Below are 26,392 nucleotides of genomic sequence, written 5' to 3' on the forward strand. Positions count from 1 at the left end.
GATTGAGAACACAAGACACAATAGTAAAAGAGTATAATAATCTACTGTTTGATAAATCCATAGACTCCAGCTTCTGGGATGAGAACTCACTATTTGACAAAAACTTCTGGGAAAACTGGGAAATGGTATAGCAGAAACTAGGCATACACCAACATCACACACCATACACCAATATTAGGTCAAAATGGGTACATTATTTAAATATAAAGGTTGATACTATAAGCAAATTACTAAGGCAAGGAATAGTTTACCTGTCAGATCTATGGAAAAGGGAAGAATTTATGACCAAACAAGAGATAGAGAACATTATAAAATGCAAAATGGATAATTTTGGTTGGATTAAATATAAAACATTTTGCACAAACAAAACAAACAAACAAAACCAATGCAAGATCAGGAGGAAAGCAGAAAGCTAGGAGACAATCTTTACAGCAAGTGTTTCTGATAAATGGTCAAAGGATGTGGACAAGCAGTTTTCAAATGAAGAAAATAAAGCTTTCTGTAGTCATGTGAAAAATGCTCTAAATCACTATTTATTAGAAAAATGCAAATTAAAAGAACTCTGAGTGCCACTTCACATCTATCAGATTGGCTAATATGACAGAAAAGGAAAATGATAAGTATTGGAGAAGATGTGGGAAAATTGAAACACTAATGCATTGTTGATGAAGTTGTAAACTGATCCAACCATTCCAGAGAGTAATTTGAGGCTATGCTCAAAGGGCAATAAATTGTGCTTACCCTTTGATTCAGCAATACCACTACTAGGTTTGTATCCCAAAGAGATCATAAAAGAAGAAAATATCCACATATACAAAAATATTCATAGCAGGTGGTGTCTATGTGAATTCAGGAAGATAAATTTTTCTGCCTCCAGGCCTGGCACTCTATCCACTGTACCACCTACCTACCTCAAGGCAGGAGTCAGGAAGACCTAAGTTCAAATCTGGACTCAGAGACTTACTAGCTGTGTGTGTGTGTCCCTCTATGTGATGTCAAAGAATTGGAAACTGAAGGAATGCCAAAAATTGGGGAATGGTTGAACAGGTTGTGGTATATGAATGTAATGGAATACTATTGTGCTATAATAAATGATGAACAGGCAGACTTCAGAAAAACCTGAAAAGACTTACGTGAGCTGATGCTGAGTGAAGTGATTAGGACCAGGAGAACATTGGAAATGGGCAAAGGTAATGACTTCCACTGTGGACATGTTGAGTCTGAGATGCCTATGGGATATTCATTGGGAAATGAGAAATGTCTAACAGGAAGTTTGTGATTCAGGACTGGAACTCAGGATACATTGACTAGACATAGAGATTTGGGAGTCATTTTCATACAGAGGATAATTAAATACGTAGGAGCTGATGAGGTCAATGAGAGAGTATAGTCAGAATGTAGAAGAAGGCCCAGGAGAGAGCATTCATGGAATATCAATGGTTATATAGTATGATATGCATGAAGATCCAGCAAAGAAGACAAGAATGGTCAAGTAGGTGAAAGGAGAACCAAGAAAGAATGCTTTACCTGTGGGTAATCCTCAATGCCTGCAGTGCTCTCCCTCCTCATCTCCATCTCTTATAATCTCAGAGTTCCTTCAAAGTTCAGCTCATGTGAAACCTCCTTGAAGCCCTTCCTGATCTCCCCCCCCCCCAAATACTAGTACCTTTCCATCAAAAAATCACCTTCTATTTATTTTGTACACATTTTGTACACATACGTATTGTATTGTCTCCATCTATAGAATGTAAGCCTCTTGAGGGCAGAGCCTGTTTCATTTTGTCCCTAAATCTCCAGTGCCTAACATATATTAGGTATTTAATAAGTAATTATTGACTGATAGGAAGATTGATTTAAAAATTGGTAAGACTTAAAAAGTAGTTATTACTGGGTTAAGATAACTTTCGGGGGGGTGGGCAGCTAGGTGGAGCAGTGAGTAGAGCACTGGCCCTGGAGTCAGGAGGACCTGAGTTCAAATCCAGTCTCAGACACTTGACACACTTACTAGCTGTGTGACCTTGGGCAAGTCACCTAACCCCAATTGCCCGGCCTTCCTCCCTCCAAAAAAAGATAACTTTCTAGGGAAATTATTATTAGAGTACCCCAGTGACCTTTCTTTAGTCCTGTGCTTTTAAGAATTTTTATCAATGACTTGGATAAATTCACAGATTGTACAGAATTCTTCTTTTGTCTGAGAGACATTCCTCTATACTATCTATACAAGCATCTATAATATTTATATATTAATGGAAGGATGAATGGGAAAAGAACAAGCTGGATTGTCTTTGGGAAATTACAAAGTGTTTTTAATGACTACAAGCTTCCCATGAAAGCAAAGGCCATTTTTTCTCCTAAATCATTTCAGTTTTAATAACCTATCACGTGATTTCATAACATAAAGCAATTTTTCACTTTTTCATATTAAGCTAATTGCCACTAACCAGAGACAAATTGGGACTATCAACTAAGAAGCAAATATAAGGTAGAAATAATTTAAAGGTTGTGAGAATGGGCAAGGAAAGTCCAAAATTTAAGATCTTGGTACCTGAGATCCCCTAGATTTAAGAGGAGCTTCTTTGACCAGAAACCTGGGCAGTTGCCACTGCTGAAGGATTGATAACAGATTACAAAGCATACTTTCTGGGTCATGAAAATTCTGAAGGGCTAGAAGGTGATATGCTGCCAGGAATCCCTGTGATCTGAGGTTTAGTAGACAGGGTGAGCTGCTGCCTTGGAGGATCCATTTTCTTTCAGGTCTAGTCCCCCTTGCTCTGAGGGATAATCATGAAGTTATTACTGAGGTGATCTTACTGAAATACTGCTACTACCAATACACTAATGATTTTGAACACACTACTGAAAGACACAGGCTTTAACTCTACATTTGCCTCCACCCCTGCCTTGGACTCTGACCCCATTTTTTAATGCTGAATTTTACTAGTGTTGCTATATTGCAATGTACTTGGAATACAATAGTCTCCAGAACATAAAAATGAGTATCACATAGAGGGCAATAAAGAGGCAAGAGGTGGGTATGAATAGGCCTCAACAAACAACTAATGAGGAACTTCAAAGAAAAATAAGAGTAAAAGAGGTCATCAAAAACTTGCCTGATAGGAAGACAAGAAGGATTAGTCACATGACAAAGATGAGAGATAAGAGATAGACAACCTTAATGCTCCACTAGTACATTTTCAGCTGTCTTTATGGCCTAGGACACCAAGAACTCAAACAAGGCAAAAACTCTATTAATTAACAGCAGAAAAGGTTAATATTCCCTAACCCCTAACAAGAACTCACTCAGCACCACCTCATCAACCACTCACCAAACTCTAAGCTACAAAATCCAGTCCACAGGCTTGCAAAAGAATTCAACACCACATCCCAACCCCTTCTCCCTCATTCCAATACTATGGACACCCAAACTCCAAAGGGAAGAAACTTGCTTAGTCTATAATAGTATCATGGCAGCACTCTATGCTGCTGAACCAGAGAACTGAGAAACAGAGGAAACACTACAGGAAATATGTGTGAGAGGCTGTTTAGTACTCTACTACCCCTGAGGGAAAGAGCCTAATGACCAAATGGGGCCAGTTCTGTCTTTCCAGTCATCATTGGAGGCAGAGACGTCGGCTGGTGACCTATGAATTGCCCAGCATGGGATGACACTAAGATACTTTGAGATCCAGCCCCCAAGGAACCTGCCATCAGAGATCAGAGAGTCACAAATTGAGCAATAGGGAAATATAAGGGTGAAAGAACTAAAATTACCAACGATCTCAGCAGAAATAAAGTATGAAGACTTTAAGCATAAGCAGATAACCTCACAGGGAAGATATTAACAGCAGAAGGAAATATGGGCTCCAGATCTAGAAGAAAATAAACATTCAAGTATTTATAAATAAATACTACAAAAGAAAATGATTTAACACCTCATAAGGCAGAGTACCCTGTATATTTTGATGAAAGCATGCATCCACAGCATACTGTTCCTGAATGGTTTAAAAGAGAAATAAGTACAAGAGGATGGGAAATTTTTTTCATCATTGCTACTCATCAAAGGCAAGAGGTTTAGAAGAAAAGATAAATTTGGGAAATAAACAGCTGCCTAAGAATGGAATTCAGATTTCTGAACTAGGGCTTAAAATATGGAAATAGCAGATACATGGCCAGGAATAGAATTCATTTAACAAAGGATGGTAAGAAGGTATTTTCCTGGTGTCTTGAAATCTAATGAAGATGACTTTAAACTGAAAGGGAAGGGTGAAGAAGAAAAATGTCTATCATATCTGCAAGGTTAGCTACCATAGAGAGAAACTACAATGTAGGAATGACCATAGAGATACTCATCAGATAACAAGGGACATAATTCAAGAGAAGGGGCTATAATAAAACTAATTGTTTTAGATACCTATACACAAATATATAAAATATGGGTAATAGACAAGATAAACTAGATATCCTAAACTATATTGAGTTTTAATAGATCCTGGGTCTTGGGCAGTTGGTGACATGGTGGATAGAGCAATGAGCCGGGAGTTGGGAAGATTCAATTCAAATCTGGCCTCACACGCTTACTAGCACTCACCTTGGGCAAGTCCCTTAATCTCTGTTTGTTTTAGTTTCCCCAATCACAAAATGGGGGTAGTAATAGTACCTGTCTCACAGGGTTGTTGTGAGGATCAAATGAGCTAATATTTATTTAGCATAATACTTGGCACACAGTAGGTACTATATAAATGTTTATTCCTTTCCCATTCCCTAGTAACTCATTTTAGAGATTAAGATCTCTCTCTCTCTCCCTTCCCTCTCTCTCTCTCTCTCTCTCTCTCTCTCTCTCTCACACACACACACACACACACACACACACACACACACAAGCATTCCCAAATATTTCTCATTAGATTCTCTATATTTTGTTGTTGTGTTACAAGAATCATTACCACACCACTGAAAGTGAAAGCAAAATCCAAGTTATAACTTCCATATACAAACAGGTTTAATGAAGGATACAGGACAAGTGCCATGGTCTCAAGATGATGGAGAGGGGTGCTTAAAAATAGCTGTCTTTAAGATTCTTCCAAAGTCTAAAATAAGTCTTCGTGTCTCCGCACCTGTGATGAGTTCCATGTCTGTGGAAGTCAGGAAGTGTAATTGGAAACAAGACTGTTTTTGCTTATATAAAAAGGGCCTCATTTCTGGCATAGTTATCAACGAAATCTCAGTTTTGACCTGGCCTCTCAGGTTTGAGGAGCAAAACATACAACTCAGCCACAACCTTTCTTTCAAACTACCCTAGAAATGGTGACAGTCTTAAGAATGCTGATAACATTTTCTTATATGAGAAGTAAACAGTATCCAGATTCTTTTTTTGATCATAACTTTCAGGTATTTCAACAATTTTTATATTGTCTCTCTTTGGTCTGTTCTCCAGATCAGTTGTTTTTCTAATGGGATGTCTCAGATTCTCTTCTATTTTTTCTAGTTTTACTATTTGTTGTGTCTAATAATACCATTTCTCTTGCCCAATTCTAGTTTTCCAGGAGTTATTTCATATTTTGGACCTCCCGTTTCAATCAGCTAACTTTCTTTTCATAATTTTCTTGGATTACTTTTATTTTTTTTCCTATTGTTTCACCAGTCTCTCTTATTTGATTTTCAAATTCCTTTTTATGCTCTTCTAATAACTCTTTTTTGGGCTTGTGACCATTTGACATTATTCTTTGGGGTAGGAATGGCTTTTTTTTACCTCACTATCTTCCTCTGAATATGAACCCAGATCTTCTTTTATACCATAGTAGCTATCTACGGTTGAGTTCTTTCTCCTTTGCTTGCTTATTTTTACTTTTATTTTGTTTTACTTTATTTTTAGCAGTTTATTTAATTCCAAGTTGTGGGTATTGGTGCCTCAAGGCTCAGATCCTCCTTACTGTTATTTTCTGAATTCTGTCCAGGGGCCCAACCTCCCCTATGCCACAATTAGGGCTCCCACCGATGCTGTCCCAAAAATGTTCTTACTCCCTGCAGTACCACACTCACCCAGTGTGGCCTTGCTCCTCTGCACCTAAAACAACAGCCTGGAATCACCTGGTCAGCACTGCTAGGCCTGCTGTCTAGAAACAGCAGAGAGTCCTTCAGCTTTCAGCCATTTGATCCCCATGCTGTTCATTATATAAAAATTTGTGAGGTGAAAGTTCTTGAAGCCTAGTCTGCTTCCTTAAAGAGCTGTGCTCAGGACCTGCTGTTTGATGATTCAGCAGAGTAGGCCCAGAGTGGTTTAAACCAAACCTCATCTCCTGGAGGTCCTGTCTTTCCTGAGGTCTTCCTGAATTGCCTTAGGAAGACACTGTTTTACCCATTTATTTTTGCTGCTCTGTGTTCATTTAATGGCAATGTTCTATCTATTTGTGGAGGAAATTTGGAGAGCCTAGAATTTTCTGGCCCATTCAGGAAACCCATGTAAAAATGAGAGACACACACAGTTAAAATAGAGGGATGGAGTAAAATTTATCACGCTACAGCTGATGCAAAAAAGGCAGGGGTAGTGATTATGATCTCAAAGTTATGGTTAAAATAGATTTAACTTTTTAAAATCCCCATTTTGGTAAAACATTCCATAGACAATGAAGCAATATCAATACTGAATCTACTAAATACCGAACACTACAGAATCTTAACTTTAAAAAAAAAAGGTAAATGAATTACAGGTGGAGATAGATAGTAGTACTGTAATAGTGGGGGACTTTAATCTTACCCTTTAGAACCAGATAAATCTAACTAAAAATAAGAAAGAAGTCAAGGAAGTGTATAGAAATTTTTAGACAAGCTGGATATGATAGCTATCTGGAAAGAATAGAGTTAAAATAGAAAAATAAAATAAATAGAAAAATAAAATAGAAAACACTTTTTTCTCAGTGGTTCATTGTACCTTTACAAATATTGACCATACTGCTCAGCGGCCAGGAGCCGGAGCCAAGCTGAGCGGAAGCGGAGCCAAAACCATACTGGGCAGCTGCCGGGACCTCCTTCACCTCCTCCTGGGAGACCCAGGGAGTCATTATGCAACCAGCTAGAATGTTTCCATCAGATTCCTTCTGATTTGCCCAGGAGCTGTGAATTAAAATGGTGTACACTGCCAAAAAATGTGGAATTAGATTCCAGCCTCCAGTCATTATCATGATCTATCAAGGGGAAGCCAAGGGCAAAAATTGCCAGCATATCATGCCAGTCCAAAACTTTTCCAAGTTTTCAGACTGCAGCAGGGCTGCTGAACAGCTAAAGTATAACCCAAGACACAAGGTCTACCTCGAGGGGGTGTCTCTGCAGCAGTTGGAGAAGTTATTCACTTTTTTAAAAGGTTTTCTAAGGGGGCAAACCTTGGACCAAACTATGGAACAAATTCAGCGGGAAACAACCATCAATCCTGAGGAAGACCCAAACAAACTAGATGATAAGGAACTTGCAAAAAGGAAGAGCACCATGGACGAACTCTTTAAGAAGAATCAGAAAAAGAAGGATGACCCAGATTTTGTCTATGACATTGAAATTGAGTTCCCCCAGGATGAGCAGCTACAGGCTTGTAGTTGGGATGCAGAGTCAGATGATGAGTTCTAATACTAAACAAAGTCAAAATTTATTGGGAGACCAAGACATCTGCATTAACTCAGACAACATTGCTTAGATATTGCAGAATTTCAAAAGGACACTAAATGTACATATTGGGCCAAAATAGAATTGACTGTGTTACTTTTCAATCAACAAATATTTATTGAGCACCTACAAAAAAAAAAAAGATCGACCATACATTAGGACATAAAAATTTTCTAGTCAAAAGCAGAAAAGCAGAAATGTTGAAAGTATCCTTTTCAGATCACATTGCAATAAAAATTATATTTAATAAGGGACCATAGAAACAGATTAAAAACTAATTGGAGATTAAACAATTTAATTGTAAAGAATGAGTGGGTCAAAGAACAAATCATAGAAACAATAATTTCATTAAAGAGAATGACAATAATGAGACAACATATTAAAACCTATGGGAGGCAGCAAAAGCAGTAATCAGAGGAACATTTATATCTCTAAACACTTATAGCAATAAAATAGAGAAAGAGCAGACTAATAAATTGGATATGCAATTTTTAAAAACTAGAAAAAGAACAAACTAAAAATCTCCAATTAAACACTGAATTAGAAATCCTAAAAATTAAAAATGAGATTAATAAAATTGAATGTAAAAAGTCATTGAATGAACAAATAAAAGGAAAAGTTGGTTTTATGAAAAAAAACAATAAAATAGATAAACTATTTGGTTAATTTGATTTAAAAGAGAAGAAAACCAAATCACTAGTATTGAAAATGAAAAGAGTGAATATACCACTAACAAAGATGAAATTAAAGCAATTATAAGGATTTATTTAACATAACAATATACCAATAAATTTAACAATTTAAGTAAAGTGGAAGAATATTTACAAAAATAAAAATTACTTAGATTTGAAGAAGAAGAAATAGAATTTCTCAAAATACCTATTTTAGAAAAAGAAATTGAACAGGCCATGAATGAGCTTCCTAAGAGAAAAGCACCAGGACCAGATGGAATTAAAAGTATATTTTATCAAACATTTAAACATCAACCAATTCCGATATCAAATCAATAATTTGGAATAATAAGCAAAGAAGGGATCCTATAAAACTCCTGTATTAAACAACTATGATATTGATATCTAAATCAGAAAGATTTAAAAAAGAGAAAAAAATTACAGACTAATTTCGTTAATGAACATGAAAGCAAAGATCCTAAATAAATTGCTCCCTAAAAAGATTACAATATTTTACAAAGTTTACACATTATGACCAGGCAAGATTAATACCAGAAATGCAGGGATTGGTTAACAGAAGGAAAACTCATAATATGAATTATAATTATAATTTAATTTGGCTTCAATAATAAAAATAACAAAAATCATATGATTATATCGATAGATGCAGAAAAAGCTTTTGATAAAGTACAACACTCACTTGTATTAAAAAAATGTTTAAAAGTATAGATATAAATGGATTTTTACTTAAATTGATAAAAATGATTTACCTAAAACCATCGGCAAGCATTATTTGTAATGAGGATAAGCTGGAGGCCTTCCCAGTAAGATCAGGTGTGAAATGAGGGTGCTCACTGTCAATACTGTATTATTCAATACTGTATCGGAAATCCAAGCAATAGTAGTAAGAGAAGAAAAAATAGAAGGAATCAGAATAGGGAATGATGTAATAAAAGTATCTCTTTTTGCTGGGGATGTTAAGATATACTTGGAAAATCCCAAAATCTCACCTAAAAAGTTGGTCAAAACAATAGTTTTAGCAAAGTAGCAGGATATAAAGTAAATCCACATACATCAGCACTCCTACATAGCACAAAAAAAAACCTGCAAGAAAAGATAGTAAAAGATATCCTATTTAAAATAACTCCAGACAGTATAAAATACCTGGGGGTATACCCACCAAAATGAATTCAGGAACTATATGAATAAAATTATAAAAACTTTTTATACAAATAAAGTCAGATTAAAATAATTGGAGAAATATTCATTGTTCATGAGCAGGCAGGGACCAATATAATAAAAATGACGATTTTACCTTAACTAATTTATACATTCAATGGCATCTCAATTAAATTGCCAAGTAATTATTTTCCTGAATTAGAAAAAAACAATAACAAAATTCATTTAGAAGAACAAAAAGTCAAGAATATTAAAGGAACCAAAGGAAAAAAAATATATAAAAGAAAGAGGTTTAGCGGTACCAGATTTCAAGCAGTAATTATCAAAACTATTTGGTACTGGTTAAGAAATAGAAAGGTAGATCAATGGAATAGAGTATACATGCAATTTACAGTAATAAATAAACATAATAACCTTGTATTTGACAAGTGTAAAAAGACTTAAGATTTGGGGATAAGAATTCATTATTTGGTTTAAAAAATTGGAAAACTGGAAAACAGCCTGGCAGTAATTGGACATAGACCAATATCTTACACCATTTACCAAGATCAGAACAAAATGGATACATGACATATAGAGAGAGATTACAGGAAGATTTGAAGAACGTGAAATATATTACCTGTAAGACTTATGGATAGGTGAACATTTTATGAATAAATAAGAGATAGAGAGCAATGTGAGGTATAAAATGGATAATTTTGATTACACTAAATTAAAAAGGTTTTGTACAAAAAATGTAGTCAAAATCAGAAGGAAAGCAGAAAATTGGTGGGAGGGAATTTTATAGACAAATTCTCAGATAAAGGATCTCACATCTCAAAAATACAAAGAACTTTGTTGAATTTATGAGGATGAGTCATTCCCCAATTGATAAATGGTCAAACAATGTGAATAGGCACTTTTCTGATGAAGAAATCAAAACAATTTATAGTCATATGGAAAAATGCTCTACATCATTATTAATTAGAGAAATGCAAGGTGAAAGAACCTATCAGATTGGCTAAGATGATTAAAGGTGAAAGTGACAAATGTTGGAGGAGGTATGAAAAAATTGGGACACTAATTCACTATTGGTGTAACTGTGAATTGATCCAACCATTTTGGAAACAATATGGAATTATGCTCAAGGAATTACTAAACTGCCTGTACCCTTTGATCCAGCAATACCACTACTACATCTGTTTCCCAGGAAGATCAGAAACAAAGGAAAAGAACCTATATGTTCTAAAATATGTATAGCAGCTCTCTTTGTGATGGCAAAGAACTGGGAATTGCAAGGGTGCCTGTCAATTAGGCAATGGCTGAACAAGTTGTGGTATATGTTTGTGATGGAATACTGCTGTGCTATAAGAAATGATGAGCTCAATGATCTTAGAAAAATGTGGATAGACTTGCATGAAATAATGAAGAGCAAAATGAGTAGAAACAAAAGAACATTGTATACTGTCAAACTTGAAATGAAGTGCAGCTGCTATGAATTACTTGGGTCCAGTCAGAAATGATACACAATACATGATGTTGATTGTAAAGGCAGGTGTATTTGCCTAGGGCCAGGGATGGTGCTGGGCAAGACAGATGGGAGAGGTCTACCAGGAGCTTTCCTCAAGTACAAGAGTACATACTGGCAAGTATGTACTGGCAAAGTAGCAGAATATAAAGCAAATACACATAAATCATCAGCACTCCTACATATCACCCAAAAAAAAAAAACCTGCTCCTGCATCCCTCTAGTGAGTCAACCTTAGAACCAAGCTGGCTGGTCTGCTGTGGCTAAGGCTGGCTAACCAGTGAACAAAATTATGGGATTTTATATAATTTTTAGAAGGGTGTAGATATGTGTAAGAGGAGGGGCTGGAGGTTTATCTCAGGTGAACAGCAGGGTGAGTTCAAGCAGAGCCTTGGGGCCACCTAAGCTTATCTATATGAAACTTATACCTAGTGGGTGTAACTAGTGGGTATGACTATGATACTTAATGCTTCTTTATATTAAGAAAGGAATTATTTTGCTAAGGTGGGGGCAACATGCCTTGCAGTTACATTCACACATAATATGGGTGCTTTAGGAATCTAATTAAGTTGTGGAAACAGCTGACAAGACAATTTCTCTGCTGTACCCATTGTTTTGCTTTGTCCAGGCTTCCTAGGTGTTTTCTTCCTCACACCTGATTGTCAACACTTTTAGTGAGATGGGATCATAGGTTTCACAATACAGTAACAAGAATATTGTTTTAAGAACACCTTTGAGTGGTTAAGTCATTCTGTCTATTATAAATAGTTAAATCAACTACAAAGGACATATGAAGGAAGATGCTACCAGCATCCAGAGAAAGAACTGATAAATAGAAGTATGTATAGAATGGTATTACATATGTGTGCATCTTTGTGTCTAATAGTAAACATCTCTAGGATTGAGGGGAAGAAAAAAGGGGAAAAAATAAAGTTACATTTTTAAAGTTATATATTTAAAAGGAATAGCATGTTGTATATAACAGATTGGGAGTTTCATGTACAATCATCTTTTTTTCTATTCTTTTATGTCATGGAAATGCTTATTTTATTTCTTAAGTTCAGAATAAAATTTTTAAAAATTTTAAAAAGAAGAATGGGTACTTCTCAAGAATGAAATTTAGAAGAAACAAATAGAAATAATTCCACAATTGAAGCAAAAGGAGAGTTTTCTAAAGAAACCAATGTGGGTACACAGAGATTTTACCAACCAACTTACTTTTAAGACTATAAAAAAGCACTTGCCAATGAGAGCACTATCCTTCTGAGGATGCACAATCAGCTCTGTCTCAGGCAATTTCTCACAGCTGATGAGCCAGAACCCTGTATGCCTACAACAGAGGTTAACCAACCAAGTCAATCTCTTTTATTTTTCTCCTTCAGGGTGATCAAGCTATGGAACACTGCCAGCTTCCCAGTGGAGAAAGATGTCTCTCCATTTTGTCCACAAAGACACCACGAAAGACTTTCCAAATGCTTTACTAAAATCTAAAGTATAATGTCAAAGTCAAAAGTAACATCCTTTCTTTCTTTTAACAATAAATGAATTTTTCAGGAACTTTACTTTCAAGGGAGGTTGATTTGAGTTTCGTTAGGTCCACTTTGTGTCAAAATAAAATACATCAATATTTAATTTAAAAAATGAAATCTTGGTAAAATAAAAATAAAGATATAAATGATCTTGTCCTTGGTCTCCTCATCTATAGAATGAGGGGGTTGGACTATTACTTCGAAGGGCCCTACCAGTTCTAAACCTATGATCCTAGTGTGTTTCCCTGACATATCCAGATTTCTTCCTTCTTTTTCTTAGTTTAAATGAGCATGGGACTAACCAAATCCGTGAGCCCCAAGTAGAAATCCTTCGGGCCCCATTCCACACTGCCTGATCCCTTGTTTCCATTTGCCTCAACCTAACCACCACAATATCTCACTCTAATATTACCCAGTCTTTCCACTGTACTCTCTAGGATAATTAGTCCATAGGTTTGAAAAAAAAAAACCTTTTTTTCCATCTTCTTCTAGCTTCTGGATCTCACTGAGATCTGTCTCCTTCCTAACAATGCAGCCTTCCTTTCCAGCTGCCCTTTCCAGAAATGAATGTACTTTCATTCATTTCCTATGACTCACTGCTTGAGGTGGGGGAATTAGAATATTCCCTGCTTCCCATTGTCACTTCCAGTTTCTCACTCAAACACCCAGGTGTCATCCTCAACTCCTCACTCTCTCTCATCCCTTATATCCAAGCTGTTTCAAAGTCCTGTCAATTTTATCTTACAACATCTCTCACATATGCCCTCTTCTCTTCTCTGAAACTGCAACCACTTTGTGAGTACCCTCATCATCTCACAGCTGGATTATTGCAGGGGTTTGCTAGTTGGTCTCCCTGTGTCAAGCCCCTTCACACTCTAGTCTAGTGCTTCTTAAACTTTTTCCACTCATGACCCTTTAAAATAAGCATTGCTCTAGCCCATCATCCACTCAGCTGGCAAATTAACCTTCTTAAAGCCCAGATTTGACCATGTCACACACTTCAATTAATAAACTCCAGTGGCTCCCAATGACCTTCAGAATCAAATAAAAAAATCCTGCTTGGCATTCAAAATGCTTCATAACCTGAACCCCTCCTACCTTCCCAGTATTCTTACACCTTACTCCACCACCACTACCATGTACACAGTGATCCAGAGACACTGTCCTCCTTGCAGTTCCTAGCACAAGACACCAACTCTAGACTCTGGGCATTTTCACTGGCTGGTCCTTGTACCTGGAATCCTCTCCATCCTTATTTGATATCCCTGGTTTTGCTGACTTCCTTTAAACTCTAGCTTCAATCCTATCTTTTATAAGAATCCTTTCTTGGCCCCCCTTAATGCTAATGTCTTTCTTCTATTGAATGTCTCTAATTTTTTCTGCATATTTCTTGTTTGAAAATAGGTACTTACATGTTGTCTCTCCTATTAGCCTATCAGCTCCTTGAGAGCAGGGAATGTCTATTTTGTCTTTTTGTTCCCAGTGCATAACACAATGCCTGACATATAGTAGGCTCTTAATAAATGCTATTGACTGACTGACTTTACCACTCTTGCCATTCAGTGAAGATATGGAAAAAGTAGTAACAGAAGATTGACATCTCCTCCTTTGGAATGGGGTTGGCCTAAAAGGGGATGAAGAACCTATGGCCTTGAGGCCATATGTTACCTTCTAGGTCTTCAAGTAAAGCCACTTGACTGAATCCAAACTTCACAAGACAAATCCCCTTAATAAAAGGATTTGTTCTGTAAAACTTGACCTTGAGGCTGCAGGTTCCCCACCTCACCTCTAGGCTCTAGAGGCTGAATAGAAATGAAACTCAAATGGGACAGTGTAGACCATATGTTTGGACTGGAGGCATTGAGATAGCCAGAAAGGTAACCACTGAGGCTCTATAGGACAAGAAATTCCAAAATACGGAGGGGCGGACCCAAGAAGGCTGCTGGAAAGCAGGGACTAGTGTGAGCTCCCAGCCACGTCCTTCCAAAAACCTATAAAAAATGGCTCTGAACCAATTCTAGAACTGCAGAACCCACAAAATAGCAGAGGGAAGCAGGGCTCCAATCCAGGACAACCTGGATGGTTGCTGGGTGAAGTCTATCGTGCATGGAGCTGGAAGTGGAGCAGAACAGAGCCCATTGTGGGCCCTGCAGACCAACCAGACCAGGAGCCTGGTGGAGTGGGCCCTACTGCCCTGAATCAGTGAGCTGTGGCAGTTGCCAGACTTCTCAACCCACAAACACCAAAGACAACAGAGAAGGTTAGCAGGAAAAGCTGCTGGGGACAAGGTGATAGAGTTCCCAGTTCAGCCACTGCCCCAGGAGCAGCAGAGGTGGGGCAGCTACAGAACTAGAGCTGCAGTTGCTGCTGGCCCCAGGCCCACCTGGTGGGAGGAATTAAGTGGCGGATCAGAGCAAGAGTGAAGAGCCTGCTGAAGATCTGAGTCCAGTCCAGGTTGGGGGTTCCTGGGGAAGGAGGAGTGCTGGTGTGGTAGAGCTGGCTGTGGTAGCTCTGAAAACAACAGTGCACCCCCTCAAGCTTGGAACAAAGTACTCTTTACTCTACAAGCAGTCATATCCTGACAGAAAACTCAAGGGTCAAGTAAGTTGGCTGGGAACATGGCCAGGCAGTGAAAACGCACTCAGATTAAGTCTCAGACTTTGGAATCTTTCTTTGGTGACAAAGAAGACCAAAACATACAGACAGAAGAAGTCAACAAAGTCATAGAGCCTACAACAAAAGCCTCCAAGAAAAACATGAACTGGTCTCAGGCCATGGAAGACCTCAAAAAGGATTTGGAAAAGCAAGTTAGAGAAGTAGAGGAAAAATTGGGAAGAGAAATGAGAAGGATGCAAGAAAACCATGAAAAACAAGTCAATGACTTGCTAAAGGACACCCAAAAAAATACTGAAAAAAATACTGAAGAAAACAACACCTTAAAAAATAAACTAACTCAAATGGCAAAAGAGCTCCAAAAATCCAACGAGGAGAAGAATGCCTTGAAAGGCAGAATTAGCCAAATGGAAAAGGAGGTCCAAAAGACCACTGAAGAAAATACTACCTTAAAAATTAGATTGGAGCAAGTGGAAGCTAGTGACTTGATGAGAAATCAAGATATTATCAAACAGAACCAAAGGAATGAAAAAGTGGAAGATAATGTCAAATATCTCATTAGAAAAACCACTGACCTGGAAAATAGATCCAGGAGAGATAATTTAAAAATTAGTGGACTACCTGAGAGCCACGATCAAAAAAAGAGCCTAGATATCATCTTTCAAGAAATTATCTAGGAGAACTGCCCTGATATTCTAGAGCCACAGGGCAAAATAGAAATTGAAGAATCCACAGATCGCTTTCTCAACTAGATCCCAAAAAGAAATCTCCTAGGAATATTGTCACCAAATTCCATAATTCCCAGGTTAAGAAGAAAGTACTGCAAGCAGCCAGAAAGAAACAATTTGAGTACTGTGGAAACACAATCAGAATAATCCAAGATCTAGCAGCTTCTACATTAAGGGACTGAAGGGCTTGGAATATGATATTCTGGAGGCCAGTGGAGGTAGGATTAAAACCAAGAATCACCTACCCAGAAAAACTGAGTATCATACGCCAAGGCAAAATATGGATTTTCAATAAAATAGAGGACTTTCAAGCTTTCTCAGTGAAAAGACCACAGCTGAATAGAGAATTTGACTTTCAAACACAAGAATCAAGAGAAGCATGAAAAGGTAATCAAGAAAAAGAACAAGAAAAAGAAGTCGCAAGGGACTTACTAAAGTTGACCTGTTTTGTTTACATTCCTACATGGAAAGATGATGTGTATGATTCATGAGACCTCAGTATTAGGGTAGCTGAAGGAAATATGCATACATATATATGTGTGTATATATATATATATGTGTGTGTGTGTGTGTGTGTGTGTGTATACAATATATGTGTGCATGTATGTATGTATATGTATGTGTGTGTGCATGTGTATGTATGTATATATGTATGTGTGTGTGTATATATATATATATATAGAGAGAGAGAGAGAGAGAGAGAGAGAGAGAGAGAGAGGGCACAGGGTGAGTTGAATATGAAGGGATGATATCTAAAAGAAATAAAATCAAATTAAGGGATGAGAGAGGAATATATTGAGAGAGGGAGAAAGGGAGAGATAGAATGGGGTAAATTATCTTGCATAAAAGTGGCAAGAAAAAGCAGTTCTGTAGGAAGGGAAGAGAAGGCAGGTGAGGGGGAATGAGTGAATCTTGCTCTCATCAGATTTGACCTGAGGAGGGAATACCATACACACTCAATTGGGTATCTTACCCCACAGGAAAGAAGGAGGAAGAAGATAAAAAAGGGGGGATGATAGAAGGGAAGGCAGATGGGGGAGGAGGTAATCAAAAACAAACACTTTCGAAAAGGGACAGGGTCAAGGGAGAAAATTCAATAAAGGGGGATAGGTTAGGAAGGAGCAAAATATAGTTAGTCTTTCAAAACATGAGTATTGTGGAAGGGTTTTATATAATGATACGCATATGGCCTATGTTGAATTGCTTGACTTCTTAGGGAAGGTGGGTGGGAAGGGAAGAGGGGAGAGAATTTGGAACTCAAAGTTTTAAAAACAGATGTTCAAAAAAAAAAAGGTTTTTGCATGCAACTAGAAAATAAGATACACAGGCAATGGGGTGTAGAAATTTATCTTGCCCTACAAGAAAGGAAGGGAAAAGGGGATGGGAGGGGAGTGGGGTGACAGAAGGGAGGGCTGATTGGGGAACAGGGCAACCAGAATATATACCATCTTGGAGTGGGCAGGAGGGTAGAAATGGGGAGAAAATTTGTAATTCAAACTCGTGAAAATCAATGCTGAAAACTAAATATATTAAATAAATTAATTTTTAAAAAAAGAAAAAAAAGAAATTCCAAAATACCCTGTTGTGCCTGCCTCCAAGACAATATAATGTCTTGCTCCAACTCCCAGAGACTCCTGATGGAATAGCCTAATTGGGGTCATAACATTTCTGTTCTAATTGGCAGCTTGGCAGGGTCACATCTGGGGAGCCTGGGGAATTGGGCCTTAAAGAGTCCTCAAACTCCAATAGAAAAAGCATCTTCTTTAGCAATGGCTAAAGCTAATTGGCCGTAATTTGGCAAACTTTTCTTGTTTCCTTCACTCTAGGGGTCATGTTCGGGCTAGGTCATACTACCTGTCAGGCATCTGTAAAAGACAACCAAACTTTTAAGAAGCAAGCAAGATCAGATAGCCTCCCAGGAATCAGGTAGAGTTGTATCTCAAACTGAGTCAGGGTGAAGAGAGGAGCACTGGATGTGTTAGGCAGATATCACAAACAAGTTCACATAGAGTCTCACAGGTAATATCCCATCCTGTTCTCCTAACGTTATTCTCTAACCTTACCAAAATCTTTCCTTTATCATTCAAAATCATGGGAAAAATCATTCACTGAAACTTTATACTGGCTCAATGACTGAAAATTCACTCACTGCATTTCTATTCCAGAAACACTATTGTCTATTTCCTGTACTCAAGAACAGTATATATGCCCACCCTAAATAATAATGCCCTTCATGGGGGGAGGGGTATTTAATTAGATAGATAGACAGATAGCTTGTATTTAACCTATAAAATGTATATTTACATTTAATTACATTATGCTTAAATTCATATTACATTTTAAATGTATTTATATTTAATGTTAAATATATTTAAATAAAGATTATTTTATATTTAATTTTAAGCATGCTTATGCTTAAATAAATACGTACCTGCATTTAAGTAAATAAATATTTCTATTTAATTTTTAAATTTATTTATTCTTAGATGTCTATATTTAATTTTAAATATATTTTTATTTAAGAAAATATATATTTAATCTTGTGTACAGGCAGTCTGCAATAAAGTTGCTATATGGAAGATGTTTACACTAAAGGACAGAGAAACAATAGACAGTTGACAGGGTTTCTCTCCCCGACCCTATGGTCTTTGCCATTTTCTTGAGGCAAATCAAAGACCCTTGAATAATTTACTTTCAATAAGCTTCAGGAACTTAGGATTCTATCCAAATTACTTCAAAAAGCATTTATCAATGCCTCATCTATGAAAGGTACTGTGCTAGGTAATGAGGATATAAAAGCAAAGCTGACAAATAATCCCTGCTTCAAAAAGTTTTATTCTACTGAGGAATAAAACACGTAATAGACGAGTGAATAAAAGTTAATCTGAGGAGAGAGAAAAAGTACTACTGACAATCAGGGGGATTCTGAAAGGCTTTCTGTAGGAGGGGCACACGATCTATACCTTGAAGTAAGCTGGGAATTCTAAGAGATAGTGAGGAGGAGGAAGGACATTCCAAGAATGAGGCCCAACCAGTGGAAAGGCAGAGATGCAGAGGATGGAATGCCAAGTTTGAGTAACAGCAAACAGTTGAGTGAGTTTGAAGTGCAAAGTAGAAGAGGAGTGATATCAAAATAAGTCTAGAAAAAAAGGATAGAACCAGACTGTGAGGGGCATTAAAGGTGTTTTGTATTTTGTCCTGGAGACAAAAGGGAATGACAGGATTCTCGGGCAAAAGAGTGACATGATCATAGCTCTGCTTGAGGAAAATTATTTTATAAGTTTATTAGGACACTGTTTTGGAGAAGGAAAAGACTAGAATCAGTGAGACCAATTATGAGTTTTTTGTAATAGACCAAGTGAAAGGTGATGGAGGTGGGGGTGAGTGGAGAGAAGGGAAGAGATGTGAGAGATGTTGTGGAGATAGAATGGCAAGATCTGGCAATTGATCAGTGCTGGAGTGCCAGGGAGAAGGAAGAGTTGAAGATGATTCTTGTACTTCCAACTTAGGTGACCAGAAGAATGATGGTGCCCTCAACAAGAACAGGGAAGTTTAGAGAACTGTCTGTTATAACTTGGAGGCTTTAGCGGAAATGGACATTACAGATAATTTCTGTATTGGGCAACCCTCAGAGACTTCTGATCTTGCTTCAATAAGTAAAGTATCAAGATGACAGATTTAGAGCTGGAAGGAACTAGTGGGATCCTTAAGCTAATCTCTTCATTTTACCAACTAAGAAACAGATTCCAAGAGGTTAAGGAGCTTGGCTATGGTCATAGAAGTTGTGATAGGATTTCGTTCAAAATCCTCTATTTTCTTATTCCAATCCTTTTCCCGCTGTACTGGCCACCTCCCATTCATGTCATTTAGTATGGTATTTATAGAAATAACCCTAATTTGCCTCTTGAGAGGCCCTTGGGCTTTAGAAAGAGGAAAGAAAGAAGGTTTCTAGGACCATAGGGGAGGAAATAGAATCTCTGGGAGACACTTAATTTTTCCAGTCCCTTGCATGTCTCATTATAAGGAGGGGAAGGGGATGACTCTGAATGAGACTAAAAGATGAAAAGCAGGAAAAACCTGGAATCGATATTGAAGGGGGTGGAGGGTGGAATCTGTTTGGAAGATTCAGGGAAGGAAGAACAGTGACAGGGATTCAGTGGAGAATATCAAATTATTTCATTATTATATGCCACCACATTCTTTCCTCACCCCCCTATTCTCTCCTCAGTCTCTCTTTCTCCCTCTTCCCAATCCATCAACTCCTTTTTCACTGTCCCTCTTTGTCTCCCTTTCCCATCCCTTTACTGTCTCTCTTCTTTCCTCTGATCTTTCCCCTCCTTCCTTTCCTTCATCGCACCCTCCCTCCTTAGCTTGATTATCCCTCCCCTTCTTTTCTTCCTTCCTCTTGCTCCTAGTCTATTACTGTTTAATTCCATTCCATTCAACAAACACATATGAACTTCCACAATGTTCCAGGCACAGTGCCAGGCACTTGAAATACAGAGGCAAAAACAGTATAGTCTTCACCTTTACCTTCTACTGGAGGGGATTTTCCTTTCCTACTATTTCCTCCCCGTTTTCCCCTTCTGCCAAATACTCTTGCTCTCTCACTCAGTTAAATAGCACCTACTTTTCTTAATTCTTTCTGCAACAAATTCAAATTGAAATAAAAAAGAAACTTGTATTAAGTGCATACTATTTGGAAAGCCCTGAGGTGGGAACCTGGGACACAAAGATAGATAAAAGACTCTAATCTAGAGAGATTTACAGTTCAACGTGGGGAGGGGAGGAATGACAACATAGTCTAGTAAGGGAAATCACTTAATCTGCAGTTAAAGGATTTGAGTTTAAATCCAGGCTCTGCCACTTTTTACTTGTGTGACTTTGGGCAAACCACTTAACCTTCCTCGGCTGCAGTTTCTTCATCAGTACCTTGGCCTCTGAGGTCCCTTCTAGCTCTAAATTTGTGAACTTGAGCACCTATTTACTGAAGCTGATTGATGTGCTGATTAGAGATTTTGCTCTTCATTAGAGGGACTGACAGGGAGAGAAAGGTTCTAGCTTGGAAAGGGATGAGAATATGTTTAACATTTGCCATCAAGAGAACCACTTCTCCCATTATGACTGGAAGGAAGAGAGAATAGTTGACAAAAATCTTTAAATATTTGAAGTTTGTCTTACAGAATCTAGATTATGCATATTCTACATAGCTTGATATAAGAAGCAACTTCCTATTTAGGTCTATCTAAAACTGGAACTGGCCTCTTCAGAGGGTTGTAGACACTTGTCCAAACTTTTGTGGAGGGGGATCATGGACAGTCAGGTGCCGATCAAGCTTAATTAAGTTTGTAAGCCACTCAACTAGAGCAACTGAATCACTGACTTGCCCTGGGTTCTAACTGCAGAACCTTTCAGCAAACTAATTCTCTTTGCCCATATACTCTTTTAGAGGTTCATTCATCTTCCCACAATTCCACCCACTTGAACAAAGGAGACAGGTCATTCCTCTTCCATGGGTCAATCAACAGCCAGAATAAATTCATCAATTAAGATCTTTTTCATTTTTAAGACTAATTGTATTTCTGTTGAATTAAAATCACTTGATGTCCATGAATAAATGAAAATATACTTGGAAAATTCACAATAGTGTTTGAATTTTAAACTCATGTTTCACAGAAGAGCCCTAAGCTTACCCAATTTTTTGTGGCATAGTCTCCTGTAACCAAAGTATAAAATCTTACTTCTTTAAACTAAGTCAACTATGATAGCAGATGTTCCTTCCTTTGAAAAATAAATTTTATTTTTGCTGCTCTTTCTAACAGGAGCTCTTTCGTGTTGCATCCAGAAGGTGAAAATCTCAGTTTTTATAGGTAGCTGGTAATGTAGTGGATAGAGTTTTGGGCCTAGAGTCAGGAAGACCTGAGTTTAAATCTGGCCTCATACATTTACTAGCTGTATGCACCTGGGCAAGTCACTTGATTTCTGTCTGCCTCAGTTTCCTCATCTGTAAAATGAGGGTAATAATAGCACCTACTTCCCAGAGTCATTGTGAGGATCAAATGACACAATATTTGTAAATCACTTACCACAGTGACTGGCACGTAATAGGCGTTACAGAAATTCTAGTTGTTGCTATTGTTAACAGCACAAATACAATCTAAGATATGCTTTCTGATATTTGTCTTTAATTATTTCTTTTTTTTCTGAACACAGTTCTTCCAAGTATATCATAAGAACTCTGAGGACAAGGATTGTGTCTCGTACTTTCTGCCAGGCTCTCCTTACTGAGCCTAACTGTTCAGAATTAAGAACTCTAAACTCTCTGAACGAAGGGAGCGATTTAGAGTGGGATAACATCTGCAGTCTACTCAGTAAAAGAATGGGGAGAGAGGGTATAAAATGGAGAGTGAGCTCAAGAGCACAGGAATCCAGAGTCAGAGCAGGGAACAGCAGGGGATCGTGCATGGATCAGGTTAACAGGCAGGAATACAGCCAAGAGAATCACCAGTAGAAAGGATAAGCCCTGAGAGCCTTAATATAAGGCTGCTCTCATGCTGTCTTTCCCATCTAATAGTGGCTTGGAGCAGAACCTCCCCCTGCCCGGCTCACTAGCTGTTCCACAGACTCCTGAACTTTTGGTTATAGGTAATTTTTATATTTATGTAGAACTAAGGGGTGTTTTTTGTTTTTGCTTCACAACAACCCTATGAGGCAGGTATTACATTTTATATCTGTTTTACAGAGGTGAAAACTGGGGCTTAGAGGGAGCTTAAATATGGTGCAGTGAATTTCCTGAGTTCAAATCTGCCCTCAGACACTTACTAGCTGCATGACCCTGGACCAGTCACGTAACCCTATTTGCCTCAGTTTCCTCATCTGTAAAATGAGCTGGAGAAGGAAATGGCAAACTACTCGAGTATCTTTGCCAAGTTCCCAAATGGTGTCATGAAGAATCAGACACATATGAACAACAAACACATCAAACAGTATCAGCACCGAGACTTGAATCCCGTTCTTCTGACTCTAATTTTAATGCTTTTTCTACTTTTATTACTTATCTTGGGGGTCAACTTCCTGTTGAACATTTTTATTCATTATTCTATACTTTATTATAATAAAAAGATTATTCAACTTATTAAAGAAAACAGCAATAAAATAGGTTGATTAGTTTGGCCTTATCTCCATCACCCATTGTGACAGCACATCTTCACCAAGCAATACTCCTGTCTTTTCCCTGATTCTCCTTTTTTCCCAATGTGAGGGTTTTTCTAAAACCTTCTAGTTGTTCTTAAGTATTCCTTGCCAGCTTGCTGTTGTTGTTGTTCAGTCATGTCTGACCCTTTGTGACTTCATTTGAGGTTTTCTTGGCAGAGATACTGGAGTGGTTTGCCATTCCCTTCCCCAGCTCATTTTACAGATGAGGAAACTGAGACAAACAGGATTAAGTGATTTGCCCAGGGTCACACAGCTAGTAAGTATCTGAGGCCAGATTTGAATTCAGGAAAATGAGCCTTCCTGATTCCAGGCCTTGCACTCTATCCACTGTGCCACCTCAGTTCACGCACTAAGTTTAAAAGGGCTTCTACAAATAAAACAAATATGGCCAAAATTAGAAGGAAAGCACAAAACTGGGGGTGGGAGGAATTTTATAAACAGTTAATCAGATAAAAGCCTAATATCTAAAATATATAGAGGACTTTGTCAAATCTATAAGAATACAAGTCATTCCCCAATTGATAAATGGTTAAAGGACATGAACAGTCAGTTTTCCAATGAAGAAATCAAAACAATTTATAATTGTAGAGGGGAAATGCTCTAAATCATTATTGATTAGAGAAATGCAGATAAAAACAACCTTGAAATATCATTTTACACCTACCAGATTGGCTAAAATGATAGAAGGGTAAAGTGACAAATGTTGGAAAAGATGTAGAAAAATTGGGACACTAATTCATTGTTGGTGGAATTGTAAAATGATCCAACTATTTTGGAGAGCAATCTGGAATTATGCCCAAAGAGTTATTAAACTACCTATACCCTTTCACCCAGCAATACCACTATTTGGTCTATTTCCAAAGATGATTAGGGAAAAAGGAAAACAAAACCTATATGTTCTAAAATATTTATAGCAGCTGTCTTTGTGGCAGCAAAGAACTCGAAATTGCAGGGATGCCCATCAACTGAGGAATGGCTGAACAAGTTGTAGTATATGACTGTGATAGAATACTACTGTGCTATAAGAAATGATGAGCTCAATTATTTTAGAAAAACATGGAAAGATTTGCATGAAATAATATAGAGCAAAATTAGTAGAACTAAGAAAACATTGTATACAGTAACAGCAATATAGTTTTAAAAAAATTTTGAGTGACCAAGTCATTTTGGCTACTATAAATATCCAAATTAACTACAAAAGACCTATGAAGGAAGATAGTATCTGCATCCAGTGAAAGAATTGATAAATAGAAATATGTGTAGAATAATTTTACACACACACACGCACACACACACACTATTTGTGTCTAATGATAGCCATCTCTAGGGTATGGAGCTAGCAGCGTTGGGAAGTAAAAAAAGAAATTTACATGATAATTTTGTCATATATTTGAAAGGAGTATCAAGTTGTGCATAGTAGATTTTCAGTTTCATGTACAATCATCTTTTTATTTCACTATGTTATGGAAATGCCTGTTTTATTCCATAAATTAAAAATAAAATTAAAAAATATTTATCTGAGGAATTCTGCATACTTTATGGGGCCCAGGCCACTTGCTTCAAACACTGTCTCAGGCAAGAATTTGTACCTTTCAGTGTCTCAGATATTTCCTGTAGAGAGGCTGATTATTTTGGAAATTTGGACCACTTGCTGTTGAAACTCTGTGATGTCTGGCATCCACTGATGGGCAAACTGCAATACACCATCTTTCGGGGGTTAATGAGATAATACTAGCATACAGTATTGAAGGCAGGAATAACATCTGCCAATAAAGAAGGAAATCCCTGGATAAGGGGAAGTTCTTCCCACCTGATCATATCACCCAGGTATTTGGACTTTAATACCAAGAACAAAGCATAGCAGAGGGTTTCTCATTGACTCTCTCTTCTGACCACCTGACCTTCAGTATTCCACATTGTGTATAATGATTTTTATTTTCCAGATCTAGAACCCTCAATGAAGCAGAATGAGGGGAAAAAACATCAGCAACATCAGTGAATTCATTCTCCTAGGATTCCCCACAGCCCCATGGCTCCAGTATCTGCTTTTTCTTCTCTTCCTTTTTGTTTATCTCTTTGTCTTGATGGAAAACTTCATTATCATCTTCACTGTCTGGGCCAACACCTCTCTTCATAAGCCCATGTACTATTTCCTAAGCAACATGTCATTCTTGGAAGTTTGGTATGTGTCTGACATCATTCCCAAGATGCTGAGTGGTTTTCTCTTTCAGCAAAAAAACATATCATTTGTTGGATGCATGACCCAACTATACTTCTTCATTTCTCTGATCTGCACTGAGTGTGTCCTTCTGGCCTCCATGGCCTATGACCGCTATGTGGCCATCTGTTACCCACTCCGGTATGGAGTAATCATGACCACAAAGTTATGTGTGCAGCTGGTGGCCTTTTCCTATGCAACTGCCTTCATCATCTCTATAATCAAGGTCTACTTCATCTCTCATGCCACATTCTGTGGTTCTAGTGTCATTAACCACTTTTTCTGTGATGTCTCGCCTATCCTTAAACTAGCTTGCACAGACTTCTCAACAGCTGAACTTGTAGACTTTGTCCTGGGATTCATCATCCTGGTGTTCCCACTCATTTCCACTATACTGTCATATGGCTACATCTCTTCAACTGTCATCCTAATCCCATCATCCACAGGCCGCTGGAAAGCCTTCTCTACATGTGCTTCTCATCTCATTGTTGTGATCATTTTCTATACAGCCTTGATCTTCATGTATGTCCGATCCCAAGCCATTGACCAAAGAAGTTCCAACAAACTGATTTCAGCCATATATACTGTTGTAACCCCAATTGTAAATCCTCTGATCTATTGCCTGAGAAATACAGAATTCAAGAATTTCCTGAAAAAGACTATGGGCCTAGCTCATACTCTTGAAAAGTGAACCCTATACTAACCGAGTATAAAATATCCCAGGACCTTAACCATGGCTAAAACATCTATAACCATATTACATAACTAGTAGTAATAGTAATAGTAGTAGCAGTAGTAGAAGTGGTGGTGGTGGTGGTAGTAGCAGTAGAAGTAGTAGTAGTAGTAGTAGTAGTAGTATGATGGTTATAATTCTATTGTTTTTCAGTCCTTTTTCAGTCATGTCTGACTCCTCATGACCCCATTTGGGATTTTCTTGACAAAGATACTAGAGTGGTTTGTCATTTTCTTCTCCAGCTCATTTTACAGATGAGGAAACTGAGGCAAACAAGGTAAAACAACTTGCCCAGGCTCACACAGCTAGTAAGTGTGACATACATATGACATAACTAATTTAGGAATTT

At 37.6% G+C, this 26,392-nt stretch overlaps 2 protein-coding genes across 2 annotated transcripts; both read left to right on the forward strand.

Moving 5' to 3' along the window:
- The first annotated feature begins 7,116 nt into the window (after positions 1-7,116).
- On the forward strand, positions 7,117-7,628 carry LOC118844890 (centrosomal protein of 19 kDa-like). The gene has a single exon (XM_036752900.1). The coding sequence runs from the start codon at positions 7,123-7,125 to the stop codon at positions 7,612-7,614; it is 492 nt and encodes a 163-aa protein (XP_036608795.1). The 5' UTR covers positions 7,117-7,122; the 3' UTR covers positions 7,615-7,628.
- Positions 7,629-25,059: 17,431 nt separating this feature from the next.
- Positions 25,060-26,001, forward strand: LOC118842242 (olfactory receptor 6B2-like). Its single transcript, XM_036749839.1, has one exon. The coding sequence runs from the start codon at positions 25,060-25,062 to the stop codon at positions 25,999-26,001; it is 942 nt and encodes a 313-aa protein (XP_036605734.1).
- Positions 26,002-26,392: the final 391 nt, after the last annotated feature.

This window comes from Trichosurus vulpecula, chromosome 3, assembly GCF_011100635.1.
Source record: "Trichosurus vulpecula isolate mTriVul1 chromosome 3, mTriVul1.pri, whole genome shotgun sequence".
In the NCBI taxonomy this organism is placed as follows: domain Eukaryota; kingdom Metazoa; phylum Chordata; class Mammalia; order Diprotodontia; family Phalangeridae; genus Trichosurus; species Trichosurus vulpecula.

Coding starts and splice junctions, on each gene's coding strand:
- LOC118844890 (XM_036752900.1), top strand. CDS start 7,123: ATGGTGTACACTGCCAAAAAATGTGGAATTAGATTCCAGCCTCCAGTC.
- LOC118842242 (XM_036749839.1), top strand. CDS start 25,060: ATGAGGGGAAAAAACATCAGCAACATCAGTGAATTCATTCTCCTAGGA.